The sequence below is a fragment of the Osmerus mordax genome, chromosome 8 (assembly GCF_038355195.1).
Source record: "Osmerus mordax isolate fOsmMor3 chromosome 8, fOsmMor3.pri, whole genome shotgun sequence".
NCBI classification, from domain to species: domain Eukaryota; kingdom Metazoa; phylum Chordata; class Actinopteri; order Osmeriformes; family Osmeridae; genus Osmerus; species Osmerus mordax.
This window is the reverse complement of record NC_090057.1, coordinates 1,364,560-1,389,722: the sequence shown is the minus strand read 5'-3', so window position 1 is coordinate 1,389,722 and position 25,163 is coordinate 1,364,560. Positions and strand designations below refer to the sequence as shown.

The following is a 25,163-nucleotide window of genomic DNA, read 5'->3' as shown; positions in this document are numbered from 1 at the left end:
GTTTAAAAAAATCTTGTTTGTCTGGGGATTGTAGTGAAAAACAGCCAACCTTTACTAAAAGCGAACGGAAACAACCACCAAAAGAGACTACAAGTACCATCAGGATCAATAATTTTGCGCATGCTCAGTGGCTCCTGAGACTAGATTTGCGTTGTTTTGACGCCATGTTGGTTTCCATATAGAAAGAATAAAGAAGTGTTGACGACGCCGACGGTGTGTACCAGTGTGAAATCCGCTATCATCTGATTTTGTGAGATATTTAAAACGTCCGGACACCTTCAGAGAAGAACAGTGAACCTTTGTTGTTCGTATCGTCGTTATTTTGAATGATAAGAAGTCACAAGAGGCAAAGAACAAAGCCATTTATTTCCGACCAAAATCTTCCCGTGAGAATAGTCTGTGAAAAGAAAGCCAGTGGAGGGCCCCGATCAAAGGGACAGTTCTGGTTGTACTAAGAACTAGCTACAGCTTTATCTAATTTTCAGACCGATATTCGGTTATTAGAGGAATGGCTTGTGGGGCTACTTTAAAAAGGACTATGGATTTCGATCCATTGATGAATCCGGCGTCCCCCAAAAGAAGGCGATGCGCCCCGATGTCTACAACCGCCTCCACTTCATCACCACAAAAATATCTGCGTATGGAACCTTCACCATTTGGAGAAGTATCATCTAGACTTACAGCCGGTAAGTAATATAGCTAACATTTTGTTCGACCATCTAGCAACGTTGCTTTGTGTCCTTAGCGTTGGTGGCGTTGCATTTTGTTACAATCAGCATTGTCTCACGTCATGACAGTAGCTAATATTGTTTCATTACATCTACGTAGCCTATTCAAGTGAATATAATAAACCCTGTGGAGAAGTAAAGTTGGTATATAAACATACGCCTAAACTTAATAGCTAGCAGGCTGTATAATGTGTCTAATGATTGAACATTAGATGGGACTTAAGCGACTAACTTGCACTGGAATGGCACTCCCTGTAGCTGTCTCAAATGACTGAAGAGGGACTGTCGGGTGGGGTTGGTGGGTTCGCTACTTCAGCTATCAGCAGGGAGCCTGCTTCAGTTACGCTGAAGTAGTCCTTGAAAAACAATTTGCACCATGGAGATATCGAAAGAGTTTTTCCAAAATGGTTCTGTTTTTGAATAAAGGAATGTTCCAACAGTTTCACAAGTCAGGTTCATTGTCGTGTGTTTGTCCCCTCAGACGTTTATTTGTCAGTCGTTGTTAGAGGGAAGTATCTATTTACATCTCAGTTATTTCTCAAATTTTCAGAGCAAATCCTTCACAACATCAAGCAAGAATACAAGCGAATGCAGAAGCGAAGACACCTCGAGAGCAGTTTCCAGCAGACAGAGGGTTGTTGTCCACTGGACTCTCAGCCTCATAACTCTCTTCTGAGTGGATCCACTCTGCCAGGTACACTTGCATTCCAGGCACAGCACGATGCCAAGACATGTCAGTTGTTGCGAAAAGCAAATATTTTACCACCTTACAAAGCATAGTTTCCATGTGCTGTGTTTGTCTTGTTTAGGATTCTGTCAACCTATGATGATGCTGTTTAGGTGTTCTTGTTGAGTGACTCTTGTTGTTCATGCAGGTACTTCTTCAGGTGCTTCTTCTCCAACCAGGAAAGAGCAGCCCTTGTTCACCCTGAGGCAGGTAGGGATGATTTGTGAACGCCTACTGAAAGAGCGCGAGGACAAAATAAGGGAAGAATATGATGACATTTTGACGACCAAACTTGCTGGTGAGTTAAGTCTCAAAAATCGAATCCTTTTATCAAGACGCAATACATTTATTACATAAATACATTTAACAAGTATTGTTGCATCCTGTATCTAATTAGCTATTTTGTTTTCCTACAGAGCAATATGATGCCTTTGTCAAGTTCACTCATGACCAGCTCATGCGTCGATTTGGAGAACAACCTGCTAGCTGTAAGTGTCAGACGCCTGTTAGTAGACATCTTGTCTTCCTCTGAAATGTGCAATCTGTTCTCTGGGATCATTACAGTTCTAACTCTCTAATCACTTGTCAATGTAATGGCCACATCCCTTAGAACTCATTTTGTTGCACTATTTCATAGCTAAAGGCTGGGTATGCACATATTGCGAACTTAGCACTTAGCATATATGACAGTGCTTCTCAACATTACCTACACTGCCTTTTAATGCTCGTCGTTTTTCTCCCCCCACATAGATGTTTCCTGAGCCAGACTAGATTCTTTGTGGAATACCCGTTTCCCATTTTATTGCTGCAAGCTCCCCCCATCTGATTCTTGTAAAACCTTGTCTCCAGAGGCTCAGTGGGTCTATTGGACTTGTAGCTGTGCCATATCTCCTGTTTGGGCACAAGCTGCCTCAAGCTTCTGCCAGTGGCAACCATGTTCTCCTTTCAACGGGTGTTTGGAGGGCTTCCTGGCATCTGTACCTATATGGACCTCTGCAACCTACTACTTTACCAGTGGCCTCCTGTGTTTTTCATTTCTGTTGTGATATTTATTTGGCTTCTTCTTGATGCCACTTACAAAGTGACTAGCCATTTCCGTCTTTGCCACTATACATTTTAAAGTTTCCTCAGTAATATATTGCTCTGCTGCAGGGTTGATATAATCTCTACAAATGAACCTGTATCTCTAAGATTGTCTGTAAGAAGGGAAGGATCTCTTGATAAGAGTGGGTGATACAATGACACACAGGAAGCCTCTGGACTGGTTTCCAGGAGTAGGACACCATGGCTCTTATCAGCAATGTGTGGGTTGCACTGGTAAATGCCTTGTGTACATTGTGTATTTTGGGTTTGACATGTCTCCCGTTTTAATTACCTTTTAATCACAATTGAATTATTCTTAATGTTTTGCTCATGTTTATTCTGTTCATTTTATCGACTATGTAGTTAATGGGGCATTGGTTGGGAAAAGAAAACGAATAAAAGTTTCAATTTAAAGGTCAAGTTTCATTATTTGTTAAACCTGCCGTCATGTCCATGAATAGAAGCATGTCAATATTGTCATTTTTGAGTACGAGTTGTTCATGGCAACGTAAGGTAAGCTTAAGACGTAAGAAGACTAGGCACTCATTAAACACTGCGTTTCGATAGCATTGCAATGAACAACACGATCACCTGTGAACTGATGACGCCGCGCGGCGGAGTTGGGTAGTCAAAGAGTATAGTCTATAAGTTATTTGGGGTAGTATCGAGATAGCCCGCACATAAATTCTCTCTTACCGATGACTAAATACTGTATTTGAATCAATGTGTAAATTGTGCAATTTAGATTATAAACCTTTCTCTTGTTACGTTAACTTGCATTCAATAAGAAAAAAAAAAAACATCACCCACACATGACGTATTCAGCAGCTTGTAATTCTATTGGATGATACGTAAGAGTTCATAGGTCAATCAAGCAGGAAGTGCTGAATGTCATCAACAGCCAGCATGACTGAATGTATTAAACATCATTGTATAACCCAAAAATAGAGTTTATGATCATGCAACTTTGATGTCGATGTGAGCTTATGGCGTCTTTCTTTAGAAGGAGTATTGCGTCGAAGGTAAAAACAATTCTGTCTCGTCGTGGTGGTTAGTGATACGAATTTTCATGACATGAAAAGCTAAAAGTGTAATTCATTTTTCACACTTTAGCTGTCTAGGATTTTGGGACAGTCCGAAGAAGTATTCATAGGAGCTCTCTCTGCAGTTCCAGTCTCAAAGAAACAGTTAAGTGTGTGTATGTGTGTGTCGTCTGTGTTTATCTTGCTGCACCCTTGTCACACTGATTGTTGGCTGCATTGTCTGTTGGTTTTAATTCGGTACTTGAACCGGTCCTCAGTTTGTCTCCGGATTTCAGGCTCTCGCTGAGCACGTTAGTAAAGAATGGGGTCATCTCACCCAAAGGAGACATCCAATCACAGACAGAGGCCCTGGCCAAAGAGGTGGGTGGCAGAGATTGCAAAAGTACACACATCCTTCACTCAAGTTGAATTACAGATACTCAGGTTTACATTTACATTTATGCATTTTTGCAGGTTTAGAAAGACTCTGGTAAAAGTTGAAGTACAGACTACACTTTTCCACTCAAGTTATAGTAAAGAAGTTTAGGCTCTGACATAAAAAGAAGTCATTACTACTACCTGTTTGAGTGTTTTAGGAAAAGGTTGTCAGAAAAATTGTGAAGTACAGATACCAGAGAGATCTACTTAAGTACAGTAACAAAGTATTTTTACTTTGTTACTTCCCCATCTCTTGTGGGGGGGGGGGGGGGGGGGGGTGTCAAGTTATCATTAAGTCATTGAGCACCTGCAGTCATAACAATATAACATTGAAAATCATTGTGTGCTTGTCTCAATTTCTTTGACATATTTCCAAGCACAATGTGTTTTCTATTAGTTGGAGCAAGACAGTGTTGTGGAAGAGATATCTGCTGGACGTGGAGTAATAAACTTTACAATCAGCCGGAAAGTCCTGGTAGAGGTGAACAAATCTTTGAACTTAACATTAACATCAGTAGTTTGTCCCTCTGGTAGTTTGTGTTATCTTACTTGCTTTTGTAAAATGTGAAATTAAATGAATTTTTCTTTTTTTTTACCCACAGAAAATATTACAGCAGTTAGGAGAGAGAGATTTTAAGTTTGGTGCAAAAAGTGAACTTTTTGCTAGCCTTGAAAGAGGAACAACATTGGTGGAATTTAGGTAAGGTCTTCGAAATTATTTAGATTTGTATTTCTGAATTCTGTGTTACATTAACCTCTTACATTTGTGCAGTTCTCCAAATATAGCAAAAAAGTTTCATGCGGGGCATCTGCGTTCTACAATGATTGGTGAGATTTATAATAACGTTGAATTATTATTTTTTAAGTCACCAGGGGGCAGAAAAGATACAGGCAGAGGTTTAGGAATTTTACATTTTGTGACTCTAATTTTGTCTTTTGTTTAGGGAACTTCATTGCCAATCTAAAAGCATCATTGGGAAATGATGTTATAAGAGTGAACTACCTAGGAGACTGGGGCATGCAGTTTGGTGAGTTATGAAGAAATGAGTAACCCTCCATCTTCAAGATTCTGATTCTGTTGAGTTGAGTCTGTTGAGTTCCTGGGTTTCAGGAATCATTCTTGCCCTTGGATTTCAGGAATGCTAGGTGTTGGATATCAGCGTTTTGGTTGTCAGGAACAATTGAAAAAGAATCCCCTACAGCACCTTTTTGATGTAAGTTTATATCCACTTTTTTTATCAAGTATTGTTCATGAAGGCTAGTGTAAACTCCTGGTTTGCTTGCTCCTTTTAAAGAACAGTTGTGTTGGCTCTAGGTCTATGTTCAGGTGAACAGAGAAGCAGAGACCTGTGATGACATATCCAAGGCTGCCAGAACATTTTTCAGGCAGCTGGAAAAACATGAGCACCAGGCCTTGTCACTATGGCAACAGTTCAGAGAGATCACAGTGGAGGAGTACCAGAAGGTGTACAAGGTACCGACTCACTGCTTGGTCACCAACAAGCCCCGGATACAAATTTCCTAGAGCAAACATACATTGTTAAACATTTAAATGTTAACAGTGCTGGTAACTGAAGCGCACCCTGGTTTGTAAAACAAACAGATGTTAGATTAATGTAAATGTTGGGTCAGGTGGCTGAGCGGTTAGGGAATCGGGCTACCAATCAGAAGGTTGCTGGTTCGATTCCTGGCCATGAAAATGACGTTGTATCCCTGGACAAGGCACTTCACCCTACTTGCCTCGGGGGAATGTCCCTGTACTTACTGTAAGTCGCTCTGGATAAGAGCGTCTGCTAAATGACTAAATGTAAATTTCTTGGCCAACAGCGTCTTGGGGTCCAGTTTGATGTCTACTCTGGGGAGTCTTTTCATCAGGAACAAGCCCGGGAGGTAGTGCATCAGCTCCAGACCCAAGGCCTGTTGAAAACGACTGAGTATGTCATAAAGACAGCATTATCAGCATAAACATAGTGTACACAGACCTAGGTCAATAGCAGGGAGCTATCTTAAGTCAACCATGCACCTCTACCCAGTATCTCTGTGTGTTTGATTAAGGGCTGTGTGATAGGACCTGTGTCCTGGTGTGTCTTTCTCCTACTGATAGGAGAGGTACAAGTGTGGTGGACCTCTCCCCATCTGGAGACATGTCCAGATATGCTACCGTCCTTCGCAGTGATGGGACTTCTCTCTATATCACCAGGTCAGCAATGCCTGCCAAGTATAGCTCTGCTCAGCTGGTATTAATGGGAAATCATTGTTTGAAATATTGTGAGATTCATTGGAAAGCTTGTCCTTTCATTACCCCTTATGTTTTTCACTTTTAGAGATATTGCTGCAGCCATAAATCGAAAAGAACAGTATAACTTTGATGAGATGATATATGTGGTAAGGATGACACAATTGATCTGCTCAAACCTTAAAAAAAAGAAATACTGAATAGGAATTGGACATGCATGCTCACCTGGAACACTGATATCTCTCAAGACAGACAAAAGTCAAGGAACACATTTCCAGCAGCTGTTCCAGATCCTATCGACTATGGGGCACCCATGGGCTGAGAGGTACAGAATTCCACACATAACCTGTAACCTCTTACAGACATCTTTATTGAAAGCTGTGAGCCTCACACAGGATGTCTCTTTCCCTGGGGGGAGCAGTTGCCGCCACGTGGAGTTCGGCCTGGTGCAGGGGATGAAAACGAGGCGTGGGGAAGTCGTGTTCCTGGAGGATGTGCTGGATGAGGCCCGGGCCAGGATGATGAAGAACATGAGCCAGTCCAAGAGTGAGAACATCACACATGTTTACAGCAGCTTTTCCCAACCCTGGTCCTAAGGGTTCACCTGCCCCGCATGTTCTAGACGTTTCCCTGCTCCAACACACCTGATTCAACGCCCCATTCATTTGAATCAGGTGTGCTGGAGCAGGGAAACATCTTAAACGTACACGGCAGGGGGTCTCGAGAACCAGGGTTGGGAAACCCTAGTTTAGTGGTAGGGATGTTTAGCAACCCTTGAAATGGTGTGTGGAAGATTAAAACTTCCAAATGTTGCCCACAGCCACCAAGCAACTGGACGATCCAGAGAATACAGCTGAAAAAGTGGGGATAAGTGCTCTTATAGTTCAGGTAACAACACCACAGGGAAGCCTATATACCCCATCCATGGTTGTTCATGTGCTAATGATTAGCTAACATATGAGGGATAGTTAAATACTTCCATCTTCTCAGGACTTTAAAGGACCCCTGACATCAGATTATACGTTTGACTGGGACAGGATGCTTCAAGCACACGGTGACACAGGGGTGTTCCTTCAGTACACTCACGCACGCCTTTGCAGGTGGGTAGTCACAATCTCTCATCTCCAATAGCTGTCATTATAAACTGTATGTAAGGGGGAAAAACCATTGTCTTTCCAGTTTGATTCAGAGATATGGAGATGGGGCCGGAGGTGCCTGTGACCCGTCACTTCTACTGGAGCAGAGGAGCGTTGCAGTGTTCCAGCACCTCCTGCGGTACACAAGCATGTTGTGTTTCCTAGTACAGAAGCACATACAGGGGGTGTATGTGCTTATGTACTAGGAAAGCTTATGTACTCTCAAGCAAAGTGTTTGGTGTGATCCCATAATGCAAAAGGATTTGTATGTGCTTCCAGCTATGACGAGGTTCTATACCAGTCTTCACAGGATCTGCAGCCCAAACATGTTGTCAACTTTCTCCTGACACTGTGGTAAGTACTAGAAGGTGGATTTAGTTTGAATGCCCAGGCTTAGTCTGAATGATGTTTTGAATTAAATACACATTCCCTCCCTCAGTCACCTGGCCAGCTCCGCTCACAGGGAGCTTCAGGTGGGGGAAAGAACTCAAAATGTTGCCCAGGTAACGAGCCACACCTTGGTCATAACATACTTACAACCCAAATACTTGGCTCCAAGTAGAACTGATCGCTGCAGTAAGAGCAGTAAAATGTTGCAAACATGGAAATGGCTAAAATGTTTCTCTTCCAGGCAAGGTTGAGGCTGTTTAGCGGGATCTGCTCTGTCTTGGCCAGCGGGATGAGAATCCTGGGTATTACACCGGTAAAGAAAATGTAGCTAACATTGAAGTGTACAAACCACAACTGTATGCAAGTTGTCTCTGTTGTGTAATGTAAATACATGTAAAGAGCCTTATTATAACCAAACATGATCATGTTAAATAAATAGACCACATTTTTCCATGGGTATGTGTCATTTACAGTCTTATATAAACGCCTTTTGTGTATTCAGTTCATTCATGTACAGACAAAAACACAACATACATACTAATCACAGAAATGTGTTGCCGCTAGGACATTATCAAACATGTTTAACAGTACATGCATATCGTCTAGAAGATTCAGCACTGTCCGACACAGTGGTTCATAAGGTTTATAAGAAAACTGCATTCCCTCAGTAAAAAGCAAGAGGGGAATGAAATACTGCTGATCTTGAACTATAATTTGCACCTCTGCTCCATATTCATCAAGGATAATGCAGACACAAATGACCTGTGTCCTGAAAGTCCATTCCCTTGATTTATGCTCCAGCCTCGCTGATATAATGATTAACCAAATGAGTCCTGATCTGTGGAAGTGGCATCCTGACAGGACAGAGGCCTGTGGAATGAGCGTCATGAGCAGCTCCAGTGTTGACGAGCTCCAGGCTCAACGTTCACACAGTTATCAGTTTTTGTCGGGACTCGGTGTCCGTGTCCGTCTTTGGAATCCTGGAGGTGTCTTGCTTTGGAAGTCCATACAGGTATATGGATACACACACTAGCATGGCTCCAGTGGCAAAAGTAACAGCTGCAAGAAAAAGAAAGAATTGGAAAAATCCTACTTGTCAGGAAACCCAATCAACCCTGACTGAAAGCATCTGTCTGCAATCAAGTACTGCAGGAGAGACTGAAGACCACAAGGTCCATTAAAGGCATGGATGGCCAGTGTTGGATGCGTCTGACTGACTTACTTATTTGCAGCCCAAACAGGGTGACAGATGCTACAGTGGAGAGCACAATGGCAGCCGCAGCAGAGAAGCCCTTCATGATATTGTCGGTGTACTTCACCACCACAGATGTGTACAGACCACCCACACTTGCCAGCACTGTTGGGAACAATCACAAAACAGCATCAACGTACAGCACTTCCACATAGGTCACAGCTACACTGTTAAGGTGAAACACAGGCGTTCTTGAAAACCAATAGATCTGAATTGTGTAAAAGTTTTGAAGGGGGGAATTTGACTCACAGACAACGAAGCACACCCATGGAGTATAGCCGAAGAAGAAGCCTTTCTCTATGACCTGGGCCCCATCTGCCAGGTACACGCCAGCGAGGGTGACCACAATGCCCGACAGGTACATCTGGATGTTCCTCACCCAGAGGGATGTGTCAGAGCTCTTCAGGACCTTCTCAAAATACACCCCTTTTTTAACGACAAAGAAAAACACATTCTTAAGGGAGTCTAAAATTAAACAAAACCAGTCATGCTCATACACATGGCATGTATTCTGCAGTACCTGCAAACCCAGAGCAGATTACGGCAACCGCGATTGCTATAAACCCCAGGAAAGGGTTTTGCTCGATCTGAGGAGTTAAGAACACAGGTCTGTCTTAGCTGTCTCTTGCACACTATCCACAAGCTACTAGTAAACAACCAAGTACAAGTGTTTGTCCATTCACGGTTGACTCATCTCAGACTACTACACTACCTGGACTTTGGTAGCCTCCGCGGGCTTCCACTGGACCAAGGTAACGCCTCCACAGAGCATGAAGACAGAGAACCACTGCAGCCTGCTCAGGGAGCGGTTCAACATCAGCACCGTGCACAGGGCTGTGCACGGGATCTTCAGCTGATATGTCACCTAGATGGAGGAGGAGATTATGAGCCATGAACGGGGCAACCGACAGAGAACAAGAGAGTCAGGTGGCTGAGCGGTGAGGGAATCGGGCTGGTAATCCGAAGGTTGCCAGTTCGATTCCCGGTCATGCCAACTGACGTTGTGTCCTTGGGCAAGGCACTTCTCCCTACTTGCCTCGGGGGAATGTCCCTGTACTTACTGTAAGTCGCTCTGGATAAGAGCGTCTGCTAAATGACTAAATGTAAATGTAGAACAAAAGTGACAGTTCAGTGCTGGAGAACGGTGTTACCTGATACACAGCTGCATCTAGGTTACTCAGGGCAATGAAGGCCATGTTGTTCTGAATGGCATACACCACAGAGGGGACACTCAGCTTCAAAAGCTCCCTGGGACTTTGAAGTACATGCTCCACCAGTGAGGTCTTCATCCTGCCCAAGGTTCCAGTCTCTCTGTGAGGGGGGGGATACAGTTTGACTACAGTACACAATCCTAACAGGACGTTCACAGACAACACTTGGCTAGGCAACAGCACTATATTGTCAGAAATGTACAAGTCCTATTAATGGATCTGTCCAGTCCCACATAGGACAAATTAAAATCTTCGAAGTGAAAAGATAGTAATCTTCACTCACTTGGCCAACATCCCTAGGCTCAGGAACAATTTCATCACTTCTGTAATGCATACTGCTGTTGTGGAAAAGTACATCTCTGTTGATGTAATAGTTCTTGTGTATCTTAAGGCAACTGTGTAAGTTGCTGCCACCAGTGTCATTACCGACAGGCAGTAGAGCTTGAACGCCACACTCACCGGTTCTGCGGAGAGAAGACGCGCATTTTAAGATGGCATAAAACACAATTTAGCTCATATAAGTAGTTGGCATGGTACTTAGTATGAGTACTAGGTACCTTTGTAGCCAACTAATTAGCCAGCCAGCCCATGGTAAATTAGCTAACTGGCCACTTGACCAGGTCAATTGACAGATCCACTGCAATGGTAAATACGGCCCTGGTTGATTTGACTAGACATACCCCATGTAAATTCTCTAGCGGGCCTTTTGTTCACTAACCTAGTGTTCATTATCCTAACGTTGTCAGAGAGAATATTCAAAGCAAGCCATATATGTAAACCACAGACTATTTCGTGCAGATGTTGCCAGCTAAAGTTAGCTAAGATGGCTAGCATTTGTTTGCCAATATTCTTACCGTTAGCCATGCCCATGATGAACCACTTAAGAGTGGTTGAGGAGTTGGTTGAATTCAACTGCTGACCTAAGGTTGGTTTCAAGTTAAATATTTAACGGATATGACACCCAGTCTCGTATGTTATACCGAACGAGTTGCCTCCATGTCTCGTCAGGGCTGAGCAAACGAGCCAGCAAGCTAATAGCAAACACGGTGAGCAGGACAACCCACTAGCAACGCCTTCATGAATATCGTGTTGCGCATGCGTGTAAACTCTTTCCTCCCACAAAACCAGAACCAGCTCTGCCCCCTCCTGGTCAATTTTCTCCAGCAACGGTATCAGCCACCAAATTTGGTAAAACTGCTAATTTAATTAAACTGCTTCTCTTTCACTGGCAGACCATGAGCCTGCACCTGGTGGTAACCAAGCGACTGTTTGGATAGAAACAGACCATCATAACATTGAATAGAACTGACATCGGTGAAAATGTGTCTTTATTACGTTAAGACAGACAAAAAAAACGATTAATCTATTCATTGATAGATCTGGTTAAGTTGGTCTTTATCATGTGTGTGGTCTTGGTTTTTTCTCCTCGAAGACCAGCAAGGTACACCTGAGGCTTAGGTATGTTACTCCCGCCATCTTTCCTGCTCTGGCATGCTACATCTTTTAGCAGATATGTTTGGGTGACGTTGTCCCTCCTCATGTGGCTCAGATTAGTCTGCATGGAATGGGTAACTCTACTCCGAAGATTGGCCTGTTGAGACAAAGTGTAATAGTAACTAAATGATCAATGCATACCTCATTATTCAATGAACAATGGTTAGAAAAAATGACATGCATTATTACCAGTGCCAAAAAAGAGAAGAATAATCACTGACCAATTTGATGGCTTTTCTTCTGAGTTCCCACTCATTCCACTCATAAGATTCGACAATGTTCGTCTCCAACAGATGAGTGTCAGTCTGTGTACAGCTGTCACATTTTGTGATGGGTTTCACAAGTAGTCTTTCCCCTGACTGCATCTGTAGACAAAACACTTAGTTCTCATTCTCATTTTAAAGAAATGCTTTACTTTAGAATATATAACTTTGAAGGTAAAAGAATACTTGAGCTACAATACTAAACCTTGGAATAGGGAGAGACAGAAGAGAATTGCTGATGGAGTTCGAGGAGTTGAATCAACTCAGGTGAACATTTAGCTCTCTCTGCTACTTGGACAATGTATTCATCTGCCTTTGATGCAAAACACAAGGCTGCGTCTTTTGAGCTGAACACATAGTATTTCTCTCTGTGTTTCAGAACTCCTATGCTTGGGTTTCCTGCAAATAGAGGAAGTTTTACGTGCACAACAAGTATTTTGCTTTGCACTGAGACCACTGAAATAAAAACATATTTTGCAAAAATTGTGTTTACAGTGTAAATATTAAAAAAGTGCTCTGAAAAGAGTCCCAAACATATTAAATCAAACTTTCATACCTGGCAGTAAAATCCCGTTCTTCTCTACAAGTGTATAACCACAGATTCCCTTGTACTGTATTTGCAATTCGTCAAAGTTTGCAGTTGTCTCAGGGAAGATCCATTCATATCTCTTATTTGCACTGGGGTCAACGCGGTTTTCTGTAAGGGGAACGATCACGGTAAGAAAAGGTAAGAAATACACAAATCGAAGCTGTTACATTTAAGTACCAGCAGTGTACCTGAGGACTCTTTAATTCTCTGCTCATCATTCTTGACCTCCGACCCCTCTAATAAGCTTTCCAACTGAACATCAGAGAACATCCGAGACTGAGCGGTGAGGAAGGGCTGAAGGTTGATCAGAAGGTTTCCCAGGATGCTTAACAGAACCATCTCATCCTGGAGTCCTGACCAGTACTGTGCCAGAGCTGTGAAATGAGGCTGACAAGAGAAAGCATTTTACGAAAGCTCAGTCACACACATAAAACCAATGACACACTGTATATCTCTTAGAAAGAGACTTTATATGAGAAAACACAAGTTACTTACAAAAACGTGTGCAGTGGGTACAGCAGTTTTTGAATGCACAGCTTCCCTCAACAGCTTCAAGCATGTTGCCAGGTCGTTTTGCAAGGCCTCAACTTTCTTTGCACATAGAATTACATCTGCCTGGTGTAGAAACAATAACATTTTTATCTGAGTTCATGTGATGATTTGACCCCCCACAAAACCAAATTGTTATCATGTAACTCACCAAAATAATTTTCAGGAAAGATTCATGTTGTCGAACATTATAGAGAGCCTGCTTGAGATGTTCCAGGGGCACCACGCAGTCTCTGGCCTCCACATCTGAGTCCAGCAGTCTCTCTAGGATGGCAGTGTATTGCCAAGCCAAGTTCTGGGAAAGTTCCTGTTCCCATTCTATGTCTTTACCAGCAGCAGGTATGGATATGTTCAGAATTGCAGGCACTAAACAGAGGAATGGAGAGAAAACCATATAGTGAGCACATCACACAGTATAGTAGGTATTTTTAATTGATGTTGTATCACATCTTTGACTTCCTGCTTAAAACACACTGCTTTTTGCACTGCATTACAAAATTGTATCTTGTACATTTGTATTTTTTGTAATATTTGTATTTTTATATTGTAAATTATGGCAACTTATATTTTATTTAATTCAAATTCCACTTAGCACTGCTAGTTTATGTACCCTTAGTATAGATAGTCCACATATTTAAATTTTAGGTCCCTATATGTTCATTGTATGCACCTTCCTGCCAAAGCAAATTCCTTGTCTGTGCAAACTTTCATGGCGAATAAATCCCATTCTGATTCTGATCAGGTATCCTAAATAACTCACAGTCTTCAATGCCCTCTCCTCCCTTCTTGCTGTCTTTGTTAAAGAGGCGGATGCCAGTCACGATCATGCTGAGCTCATTAAGCTGCTGCTCCTTGTCTTTCTTGATCAGGGATAAGAAGGTTCCCAGCTCTGACTGCGGAAAGACGCTCTGCAAGGCAGCTGTAAGGCGCAGACAGACAGGCAGTTAGACAGGCAGACAGGTACACTGGCAGACAGGCGGACAGACAGATAGACCGAAACAGACAGAAAAAGGTACACACTGTCAGAATGCCATCAAAATAAAAATGCATAACACTATCACAACACCATTGTCATTAGCACCCCCCATAATAAAGTATGGCACATTAATGTGGTTACAATTCATTTTGTTGTATCACATGGACAAGTCTCAGTATGACTGATTACGGACATGGGAAAGTTCTTGTGACTTGTTGGTTACCTACCTGTGGCCTCTCTGACCGTGTTGATGTCCGTAGGGGAACCCAGGCCTGAACGCAGCAGAACATAGCTGACGATCTTACGGTAAAGGCCCTCAAGGTCCTCCCGTGTTTTCACTCTGCTGTCGGTGATCTCTCGACTAACTGGGATCAACTTGGACTGAAGTACCCGGTGATGCTCGTTAATGAACTCACCTGGTTTAAAATCCCAGACAGGAAAAACCAAATTTGACATCAGCTGCTTCGAAACGTATTAATTACTGAGTCAACAACATCATATTTCGTAAATCACATTTAGGATACAACTTACTTCTAGATGTGTAATTCATGTCAAAATACACCTGCATCTTGATAGTGTCAAGGGCAGGGCTTCCCTGGTCCATGAGTTTGTCCACACACAACTATAAAAAGAAAGAATATTACGATACCGAAAGCCGCCTACATGGCAAAACTTGACCTTACTGTAGATAACTTACCTCCACAAGTTTTCTAACATCTTGCTTGGTGAGAGTTCGATCAACGTTGAATAGATTTCTTGGGTCCAACACAACAGCTTTCACCTAAGTAGAGGTAAAATATAAGAACTTCACTGTGTGTGCCCAAAGAAAGTAAACAAGGGGACTAGCGTAGTAGCTAGGTCTAGCAACAGTAGCTCTACCTAGAACTAAAATTCTTACCATAAATGCCACCAATGTTTCCGATACAGCATGCCCTTTTCCAGCACATTCTTGGGCTATCTCCCTAATGATGTTCTTTATCACGCTTTCTGCCTGAGCATGAGACATGTTTAGCCTGAAGACAGCGAGCAGTTACACAGAGCTGGAGGACATGTCGCCAACCGGTTACCTTGGTTACCACATACAAAAGCAGCTAAGGAGGGAATGTCTTGCACGAGCCAGTATGAGTAAGTAGAAATTTGAGTCACTGGCAGAGATGGCAAAGTACACACATCTTTCACTCAAGTAGAAGTACAGATACTCATGTTTAAAAAGACTACACTTTTTAACTCAAGTTAAAGTAAAGAAGTGTGGGCTCTGACATATACTAAAGTAAAAAGTAGCCATTATTACTACCAGTTTTAGTATTGCATTTGCCAGGAATTCTTTTTGAGACCGACAATTTCGAACTTCTCCCTCATAATATGGCCATGGATGATCAGGAATGTCTACTCTGATGTTGTCATTGCTAACTCCCTCTGTCTCATCCATAAGGTACCTTTCAACCATAAGGTAGAAAACCTATTTTTTTGTACCTAATTTGTCATCAATGATGCATTTTTTTTTTCTTTTTTACCTGTCAACTTATTTTCTAAAATATTCTTTCAACCTTTAGAAAAAATATTTTTCCAAACTTTTTTTCCCTTCCATCTTTCGAAATCTTTTTGAAAAAAAGATAAAAATAATACGCACACATTGCCAGAGTAGAATTCGGAGAAAATATTTATTATAAAAAAGACATAACTTGGTTAGGTGTCAAGACTTCAGTACAGCATTCTTTTTGGTTCAAATCCTTCACTACAAAATCATCAAAAGGCCAACAACGCACATTTGCTAGTTTGGGCCCTTACACAAGGCCATTGTAACTTCCCTCAGGGATTGCATGCAGAATTTTGAAACCTGAGATTCAGCTGACATTCCAACCCCCATGTCTTTAGAGTAGCAAAGAAAAAGAAAAGTTCAAACTTCTAAACACACAGCATGCAAAACAGTGCATTAAACAAATACTGTAAACAAGCATCACACTACAGGGCAGGGTTATAAAGAGATGGGGATTATCCAAATGCTGCAGTAACAAAATGCTCAAGGTACCTAGGATAGAGTGGCTGGTATTATGCAACTACAAAATGACAGCAAAGTCATTAAAAGGTGTATGGCCTGAGGTACAAAACATGTTCAATGAAGCAATACACAACACTACAGTAACTTGTCAAATATCACAACTTAAGGAAAATAATGCATGTACAACACAATCAAAAAATACTACACAAAGCATGCAGCACAAAACTCAAAGCCATACATTATGAGAAAGGAAATCAAAACATGAACCAGCATGTGTGCACTGATTTACAGTCTTACTTTGAAAACTCATTATGAAATGTACAGTAAACATTCCACAACTGCATTAGGTCTTAACATTTATAAATACACCCAGCCTCATTTACCAGGCCCTGGTGGTTTCTGACTGGTATAACAAACCCTTACTAGCACTGATATTTAGGTCAAGGATTGACACAAAAAGGTACAGTCCTAAAAGGACTTATTCATCGTATCAAGAGGGATACTAGGAACACACTGGTTTGATCTGATCAAGTCTTGGTATAAACAATGACACCTTACACCAAGTTAACACTTAAAAAGACAAGGACACCAATTACATATTAGAATGATTAAATGTAAGCCGAATAACTGGGACATATTTATATATAAATTGTACATTGGACGGACAAATATATTCCATTTGAAGCACTATATACACAGTTAGGGTTTCCATCAGTTCCACAGAACTAAAATGGTTACTATAGAATGAGGAAAATAGATGCCAATTACTTATTTTGTACTGATCAAGAATAAAACAAATTTAAAGCCGTTCTACTTCCAAAAAGGTGCTGCAAAAGTGCCCATTCCACAAAATCGATGTCGGTGGCACAAACGGGAATACAAAATGTATTTGAGTATTATCGTCAAACTAACCTAAAGCTCACTGAGAACTGCACTAAGGAAAAGCCTCATCGCAGGTAAGCTTTTAACACTAGTTAGATAATGGCAAATATAAATACTTAAGAAATTCTCCAGGATTTGTTGTGCACAAACAAGACATGTACGAACAAAAATATTAAAAGGCTTCGATCCCAAATGTGGCACAGAGACATAAATATTGCACTTTGTGAGAAGTATTCCACACACTTCGTGAGTCAAACACTGGATACGAGTCAGTCAGAAGCACTTCCTGAAGACAATCTGGGGGCCAAATTCCTCATACTCCTCTTGGCTGATCCAGGCAGAAGCAAAAGAGGGCAAATTGGCCAGTACCGCACCTCCGCTCCACACAGAAAAATCTCTGTCCTTAGGGCTGGTCACACGCACACACTCCCCCAAGTCTGAAGGCACCATGACTCTGATTTCCTTCTGGAGTCTCTCTGGCAAGCCAGCAAGCAAGGTATTTCCACCTGGACACAGGAAATGAGAAACCTATAAACCCTTATGTACGAGACATGGGATTCAGCATGAACTCTGCACCAACTTATCCAAACTTGGCGTACCTGCTAGAACAATGTTTCCCAGGAAACTTCGCCGTAGGTCAAGGTCAGAGCTAAGGATGGATTTGAAAATGCTTTCATGCATCCCATAATGGTCACGTCCAATTAGCTCTGGCTTGAACAGGATCTCCGGTGCCCTGTGTGTGAACGAAGAATGTCGCCATTAACATTCCCAGAGCTTTAACTGACCTCTAGTGGTTATCCAAAGGGGCAGTTAAACGTTTACTTTTAAAAAGAGGAAACTGGCTTCTGCCCTTTAAAAGTAGTATCAGAGGTCAGACATTCCAAGGGAGAGTACCAGATTGTGGTCCTCATTAGGGTGAGTGTGCAGGCCGTTACCTAAACCTCTCAGTGCTGAGGCTGATGACCTGGCCATCAGGCATGGTGTAATGCATCTCTCTGCTAGCAGACCCCCCGCACGTGAGCTCAGATTCATAGTCTTGAGCCACACAGCAGCACTTCTCCTTCATCTCCCGTGCTATCTCGAGCTCTGCAGAGGTGCGCATGCACACCCCTTGTTCCTGGAGGAGCTAAGACACAGGAAAAAAGCACAAGTTGAAATCACGTCTGATCGCACACTTTAAAATGCTAATTTGACGATTAAATACCTTTTTGAGATGCATTGTGACATCATATCCTGCCATGGTGAAGCGCTGGATAGCATGGGGAAGGCAGTACCCCTCAAACACAGGAACACTATGACTCACTCCATCCCCAGAGTCAAACACCACACCTATGAAAAGAGCTCACTTCATAACTGACAATATTACCATTCATAACACAGACAACTGAATATCCTATTCCTGAATCACTTGTCCTCCCATCCAAGCTTTTAATGGTTTATAAAAAAAAAAATATGATGGTTCACCTAGTATATGAGTACAGGTGCTTTACCTGTTGATCTCCCTGCAGCATAGAGCGCGAGCACCGCCTGCATGGCCACGTAGGTGAGAGGAACATTGAAACTCTCAAACATAAGCTCCACCATCCGCTGACGGTTATCCCGAGGGTTCATCGCCGCCTCCGTCAGAAGAACAGGGTGCTCATCAGGCTCCACTCCAAGCTGCTGGAACGTGTGGTGCCAAATCTGAAAACAGACGATTTGAGCAGTGAGGTAAACGCATTCCAGAGTGCTGCGGCATCTTCTGACATTTAAACCTCACAAACCTTTTCCATGTCATCCCAGTTGCTAATTATTCCATTTTTCATGGGGTACTTCAGTGTCAGAACTCCTCTCATGTGTTGAGCCTCATGTCCAATGTAGGTCTCCCGTTCAAAGTTGCCATTCATTATTTCCTGCAAGCAAAGAATCTAAATAAATGAAGATTATGCAAGTACAGCATGCATGTGTGCATCAGTTCTCATCAACCACATAGGTTACCTCATACTTGGGCAGCCCAATAATTGTTGGGAAAATTGTAGATGGAAGGTCCTGATCAGCAAAGCCAGCTTTCATCAAACCAGAACCTGTATCCAGCACGATAGGAGTCTTATAATTCATCATCTGCAAGAGAAAGGTTAAAAAATTGAACCATTCCTATTCAATTTGTTTTCATGTTTAAAGTTCAGGTTTATTAGTAACAACTACAGGTAAGTGTTGTACCTCTCTGGTGCCAATATGGATAGATGGCTGTTGGAAGGATCCTGTGCCAGTCCCACACCTCTGAAAGCCATCAGGGATATCTGCACAAGGTACTTCAACTCCTACTGGTTCACATGGGTCAGGGAACACTTCCGGAGGTGGTTCACTTACTTTTAAACTGAATTCTACACCTTCAATTTCAGAGTATTGGGAAACATGCAAGTCGGTCTGTATCTGTAAGCCTTGAGAAGAAACCTGGGTGAGTGTGGATGTTACGGGATCGTCTTGAGGGACATGTGAACTGGGCTTGTGAGGGGCTGCGCATTTTAACAACTGTTGATCTCTGATGGGCTTGTTGTTATTGTTATTATTGGTGTGCTCGTTCACATCAGCATTGAGAATGTGCACGTCGCATGGGGCTGGAGGCTTAGTTTTTCGCTCTTTAGGCATTGGGGGAGTGTCCAGCATTTGGGTTCCTGGTGGTTCAGGTCCCTGATCCATCAGGTGAACTGGTTCTGTTGAGGCATCATGGACAGGAGGCTGTGTCCTCCTTGGTTTAGGCACAGGTGGGTTATCAGAGCTGCCACCTGGATCAAAAGCACTATAATCTGGTTTTGGTTCAGGTTTTGACGAATCCTCTGGTTTGTGACTTTCCACAGTTTCCCTGAATCTGGAATCTCGCTTGCCGTCGTCGTACCCCTGAGGCTGGATTCCAACTTCCTCCCTAGAATCAGGGGTGGTCTGTCGTGAGGCTAGGACAGGTTGTTGCAAACTAGAAACCGCAACATGGCCAAGGGAATCATAAATACTTAAGTTGGTGTAGATGCCAGGAGAATCTAGGGGTGAAACAGAGTCTTGTAATACAGGCTGTTTAGTGACGGACTCTGAAAACGAGACTGCGTCAGTGTTGGATGCATTGGCGTTTGGAGGCATTTTGGTCAAGAGCTGTGTGTTGCACGGCCTCTTTCTGCCTGAGATCAGCTCTTCACAGAGGGCACTGTCCTCCAGGTATTCAAGTTTGGAAGTCCTCTCCATCACGGAGCATTTCACGACTTTCCTGGTTCTGCTTAGCTGCTTTCTGAGTTTACACCTCGTGGTCCCGTTATCAAGGCTCATCTCCAGTCTTTCCACCTCCTTCTTCTCCCTCTGTAGTTCCAACTGGAACATCTGCCTCTCCTTGCTTGTCCTTCGAGGGCCCATGGACACCGCAGGCTTCTTGTCGAGGCGTTCCTCCTCGTGCCGTCTCAGCTTGTGGATCTTGACGTTCTCCTCCATGATGAGCTCGTCCAGGACGTGTAGTTCCCTCAGCTCTTTCAGAAGCACCTCCCTGCAGCCAGAGGCCACGCCCCCAGCCTCGGTCGGGCAGTCATCGGAGTCCACGGGTCCACGTGTGACCTCGAATGATGCACTTTCTGACAAACTCTCTGTGCCTTCGACAGTGAGCCCATCTTCAAGGCCAAGGACACCTGCCTCAACCAAGTCACGAGAGGACATCTGCAAAGATGATGAAAACTGATTTAACCCTCCCTGAAACAGAGCAGTAAAATTGACATTCATTACCGTTTATCAGTTTATTTATTACTTACTAGTTCTACACTAAAACATGTTTTAGCCGCATCTTTTTATTGAAAGACATAGAACCCTCAAGAGAAAAACAATCGGTTGTTTGTCATGCAGTGTAGAATTTAATTGAGGGAAAGTCCAAATCGAATTCATAGAATCTAATTTGCAATGTAAGAATAGTGGATCACTGTTTGTGGCTAGCCAGCAGCTTAATAGTACAAGGTCTACTGTATAAATCAGGAACACAACATACCACACTAAGCTGGTCTGCCCTGTTCCATAACGGCCACTGTTTGCTTGGGGTTTCGGTCTTCATGAGAACAGCCAACATCTCCTCCTGTGCCAGCACATTTTCTTCCTCCTGTAGAGTAAACAAACTGGTGATTATTATGGTAATTTGGCAAGTTGAGAAAGTGTTGCAGTTTGGTAACATAAACCACTGTTGTATGAGGGCAACAAATCAAAATCCGGTTTATTGCCAAGTTTACACATACAAGGATTTAGCTTTGGAAGGTTGGTGCACAACAATAAACATAGTACGTAGAAATATCAAGATAAAACAAGAACTGTAAGTAAAGGGCATAAACAGACAATTGACGATAAGATTTCCCCAAATTAAAACGTCACGTCTCGAGCGGTGAATATAAGTGTAAACTTGCCTCCAGTATCCCAGCTGCCCGGACCAGGATCTCCTCAACCTCCCTCAGACCATCCTGCTCCTTCAGATCCCAGTCTCTCAGGGAGACTTCTCTCACAGAGCTGGTTATCCCAAAAAACATCAATACAATATACACACACACTATACAGACAAAAGTATTTGGACACCTACAGGAGCATTTATGACACCCTATTCTAACCCATAGGCATTAATATGGAGTTGGTTCTCCCTTTGCAGCTATAACAGCCTCCACTCTTCAGGGAAGGTGGCCACAGTGTATACAATCATTTCTCGGGAGGACAGAGAATCAAATCACACTGGCAACATCAAAATAAGTAGTCAGCAATGCTGTCAGTGCATTAAGCTAACTGGCTGCATTACTTCAGCCAGTAACTACTTGTACTCGCTGTGAATTATATGATTGTTGCTTGCTTTCCTACAGGTACGCTTGCACTTTTGAGGTTCATGTTGTTTAACTACTTGCTCTTATGTTTCTTCCCATTGGCACTTATTTGCTTTTCACAATGTATGCTTCATGTTTTGGCTACCCACAATGTTTTTGGTTGTTATGATCAGTGACCTATGCACCTTTTTTTTTTTTACTCTCTTGGAAGTCGCTTTGGATAAAAGCATCTGCTAAATGAATAAATGTAATGTAAATGTAAATTACCTGTCACAGGTGTCCTGGTTGTGGAAATCATAGGAATCCCAGAGGAGAGTGGGGACACCCTCAGTAGAGCAGTGGGATCTCTCTCTGGCATCTGTGATTGTACTGGAGAGGAGCTTCCTTATGGGGCTCAGTCCCTGGTCGTCGAAGCTCTCCTGCGCCTTCACATCAGGCTCAGCCCGACCCTCTGGCATCTCGGTCTGCGTGGGCTGGTCTCGAGACCTGCTGGATTGGTCGGAGTGATGCGATCGCTCCAGGGAGTCTGGACTTTTGGGGTCTCTCTGCTGTGCTGGTGGGTTCTGCTGTGCTGGTGGGTTCTGCGTGATGGTGACGGTGTAGGATTTCTCCAGGTCCTCGGTAGGGAGGCTCAACCAGGGGTTCTGGGGGAGGGTGGCAGATCGCTTCACCTTGATCTCAAAGTTCAGGGAGTCCACTGTCACCTTGGGGATGATCTGGATGCTAGCCCTGGAGGTGTTCCCCACAGACCCGAAGTCAAACTCCTCCCTCCGATCCTCAGAGTCAGAAACACTGGAGATGTTCTCCTCGTGGATCTGCGGCTGCCTGCTGACGGGCCTGAAGGAGTCTCTGGTGCTGGTTAACCTGGACAGCCCATCCCATCCTTCCCTCCCTCCTCCACCTTCCAGATGACTGCTTCCTGCTCCGTCGAAGCCAGAGTCAAACGAGCTGAGGGACGGAGGCTTCCCGGTAGCAGAAACCACCCCAGGGACCATGTTAGCCTGAGCTACACTACCCAGAGGTGGCTGGTGGGCTGGCATCTTTCCTGGTGCCCACTTGGTGAGGTTGGAGAACGAGCCATGGCTGTGCACGGCCTCCTTGGCTTGTTGGTCCAATTTAGGATTAGGTTTCCCTGGGAGGCCAGATGCACCACCCTGCCTGTTCTTAAGGTCCTCAGGCCTCCTGTCTAAGGCCGGGTCGGTGTGGAATCCATGTGGTGTTTCAATTGTCCTTAACTCATACTGCCACTGCAGTGCCAACTGTAGGTCATTTATAGGTACAGTTCCTGGAGCGGTTAGAAGTTTTCTAAGGGTCATGCACCTGGAAGGGTTAGGTTTACAATGAACAGGTTAAAACCAAAGAGTCTTCAGCACGAGAAGAAACAATTTATCTACTGGTATGACTTCACAAAATTAAATTAGGGTTTAAAATTCACCGTTGTGACAGCTGCTTCCCAACTCTCTGAAGGGAATCATCTGGGATGACGTTGGCAAGGTGCGCCAGCTGAACCAGCTCAGCCATATCTGGGGAGGGATTCTTCGCCAGAAATTGGCCGACCGACTGCCTCCATGAGGGGACACCAGCGTTTACACCCTGAGGATGGTGCAGTGCCTGAAGACTATCAGTGCTCACACCCCGCAGAAGGTCTTGGAGAAAGTTCTCACGGAGGACAATGTTGTACCAGCTGCTGGACTGTAGTGAAATCGATAGATATATTTGAGCCCCAAAAATATGGCATACTTTTAAACAAGCCAGCTCCATCAATGGCATCTATGACTTACGACACCTACTTTGTTGTAGTAATGGTAGAAGTCTGAGACCGCTCTTAGGGTTTGATGGGGGAGCTCTACAGAGGAGAGCAAGTTTTCCTTCAGCCTGTCCAGGTCCTGCACCCACTGCTCAGTACCCTGGGCACCCCCAGGTGGCAATGACTCGACTAACGTATGAATCACATCCTCTGCACAGCGTACCAGCGCCTGGCAACGACACCACACCACTATGAAGGTTCTATTTTAGACAATAACACTGCTTGTACTTTGTATTTCTCATAGTCAAGATGTAAAACTGAATATCTACCATTGCAGGGGTATAGATGGAGGTTTCAAACGCTGACGTCAACATCTCTGCTTTTCTGGAGTCTTTGGCTATCTCTATTCTGTAAGGCTGGAGTTTCTCCTCCTGAAGGCTTTTCATTTGTTGGGTTATCTGTAAAGTGAAGAAATGTTAGCAAAAGGAAACGATACAAAAAGGACTGGATGAGAATCAGAAGAAACTGACATCTAGTGACCTACCTGCTGGGCCTGTTGGCAGAGTTGTAAGACCCGCAGCTGAACGTGAGCCTTACAAAAAGCCTGTTGCCACAGCAACTCGATTTTCTCCACAGCGGCGGTTATCCTTTCAAAACAGAAAGCAACAGAACATGAATGCACAGGGAAGACTCGTTGTAGTAAGCTTTTGTGAAACAGGACAATATTTGTGCTGTGCTCAAGGCTAGCATAAAGGATTAGAGAGGACGTTTCAGAGTTGGGGATTTGTCACTCAGTACCGGCTGTAGTTCTGTAGCATGTCAAAGGCGGTGTGTGTGAAGAGTGCGGTCCCAGCCATGGCTTGATAGCAGGGATCATTTTCAGGGTAGCGCAGTTTCTCCACGACACACTCACAACGCCTCAGCAACTCATCCAGGCCTAGCTCCCTGAAATCACAGTTAAGGAAATCGTGGGAGTCAGGTGGCTGAGCGGTGAGGGAAGCGGGCTAGTAATCAGAAGGTTGCCAGTTCGATTCCCGGCCGTGCCAAAAGACGTTGTGTCCTTGGGCAAGGCACGTCACCCTACTTGCCTCAGGGGAATGTCCCTGTACTTACTGTAAGTCGCTCTGGATAAGAGCGTCTGCTAAATGACAAAATGTAATGTAAATGTAAGGAAATCTTTCCTTGTAATCTGCGTGGTCCAAGAGGAAAGCATACGTTTTATCAAACTAATGACAGACCACCTCTACCTTCTCAGACGCTGAAACGTTGCCTTGTTGGTGGAACAGAAATCTGTTAGCTCATTGTATGTAGAGGGCACAAGCTGTCTGCAGAGGCTCTGCAGGGTAGAGATACAGGAAGGGAGTCTTTGCACCACCAGAAGGAACTCCTGGACAAAAGCATCAATCTCCTGCAATTTCAAAAGCCCAATGAGAAAGTTAGTTAAAGTTGAATGCAAATGATATCGTTACACCATTCACAACAACAACAAAAAACCTGTAAAGGCTGCACTTGTGCCGACAAATTACGTAACAGATGTATACCTTTCAAACTAAGGCTTTGCCAACAGTTTTTTAAAAGCACATTCATATTAGCATCCGACGTCCAAAAAAAGGCTGTTCACACAGATTAACCATCAACA

General features: G+C 43.5%; 5 protein-coding genes across 5 annotated transcripts; 2 read left to right on the top strand and 3 right to left on the bottom strand.

Moving 5' to 3' along the window:
• The first annotated feature begins 176 nt into the window (after positions 1 to 176).
• On the top strand, positions 177 to 2,952 carry akirin2 (akirin 2). Its single transcript, XM_067241243.1, has 5 exons — positions 177 to 686; positions 1,279 to 1,422; positions 1,604 to 1,753; positions 1,872 to 1,943; positions 2,206 to 2,952. Exons 1-5 carry the CDS (start codon positions 509 to 511, stop codon positions 2,214 to 2,216), a joined length of 555 nt encoding a protein of 184 aa, XP_067097344.1. The 5' UTR covers positions 177 to 508; the 3' UTR covers positions 2,217 to 2,952.
• A 511-nt stretch (positions 2,953 to 3,463) lies between these two features.
• On the top strand, positions 3,464 to 8,219 carry rars2 (arginyl-tRNA synthetase 2, mitochondrial). Its single transcript, XM_067242000.1, has 20 exons — positions 3,464 to 3,560; positions 3,652 to 3,725; positions 3,839 to 3,941; positions 4,396 to 4,479; positions 4,601 to 4,698; positions 4,771 to 4,826; positions 4,943 to 5,026; positions 5,136 to 5,212; positions 5,314 to 5,472; positions 5,826 to 5,932; positions 6,103 to 6,198; positions 6,323 to 6,383; positions 6,483 to 6,559; positions 6,656 to 6,780; positions 7,055 to 7,122; positions 7,225 to 7,334; positions 7,414 to 7,509; positions 7,650 to 7,724; positions 7,810 to 7,873; positions 8,002 to 8,219. Exons 1-20 carry the CDS (start codon positions 3,525 to 3,527, stop codon positions 8,086 to 8,088), a joined length of 1,737 nt encoding a protein of 578 aa, XP_067098101.1. The 5' UTR covers positions 3,464 to 3,524; the 3' UTR covers positions 8,089 to 8,219.
• Positions 8,206 to 11,256, bottom strand: slc35a1 (solute carrier family 35 member A1). The gene is made up of 8 exons (XM_067242001.1): positions 11,078 to 11,256; positions 10,507 to 10,687; positions 10,164 to 10,323; positions 9,725 to 9,877; positions 9,533 to 9,599; positions 9,262 to 9,438; positions 8,983 to 9,117; positions 8,206 to 8,819 (listed from the first exon to the last, which is right to left on the bottom strand). The coding sequence occupies exons 1-8, from the start codon at positions 11,091 to 11,093 to the stop codon at positions 8,686 to 8,688; spliced, it is 1,023 nt and encodes a 340-aa protein (XP_067098102.1). The 5' UTR covers positions 11,094 to 11,256; the 3' UTR covers positions 8,206 to 8,685.
• A 287-nt stretch (positions 11,257 to 11,543) lies between these two features.
• Positions 11,544 to 15,100, bottom strand: cfap206 (cilia and flagella associated protein 206). The gene is made up of 12 exons (XM_067242166.1): positions 14,993 to 15,100; positions 14,792 to 14,875; positions 14,626 to 14,716; positions 14,322 to 14,510; positions 13,879 to 14,037; positions 13,270 to 13,484; positions 13,065 to 13,184; positions 12,758 to 12,956; positions 12,537 to 12,677; positions 12,186 to 12,379; positions 11,939 to 12,082; positions 11,544 to 11,814 (listed from the first exon to the last, which is right to left on the bottom strand). Exons 1-12 carry the CDS (start codon positions 15,098 to 15,100, stop codon positions 11,587 to 11,589), a joined length of 1,872 nt encoding a protein of 623 aa, XP_067098267.1. The 3' UTR covers positions 11,544 to 11,586.
• A 642-nt stretch (positions 15,101 to 15,742) lies between these two features.
• On the bottom strand, positions 15,743 to 21,070 carry LOC136947849 (uncharacterized). The gene is made up of 9 exons (XM_067242067.1): positions 20,970 to 21,070; positions 19,175 to 20,647; positions 18,953 to 19,075; positions 18,739 to 18,867; positions 18,466 to 18,658; positions 18,180 to 18,304; positions 17,911 to 18,101; positions 17,575 to 17,708; positions 15,743 to 17,481 (listed from the first exon to the last, which is right to left on the bottom strand). Exons 1-9 carry the CDS (start codon positions 21,045 to 21,047, stop codon positions 17,249 to 17,251), a joined length of 2,679 nt encoding a protein of 892 aa, XP_067098168.1. The 5' UTR covers positions 21,048 to 21,070; the 3' UTR covers positions 15,743 to 17,248.
• Positions 21,071 to 25,163: the final 4,093 nt, after the last annotated feature.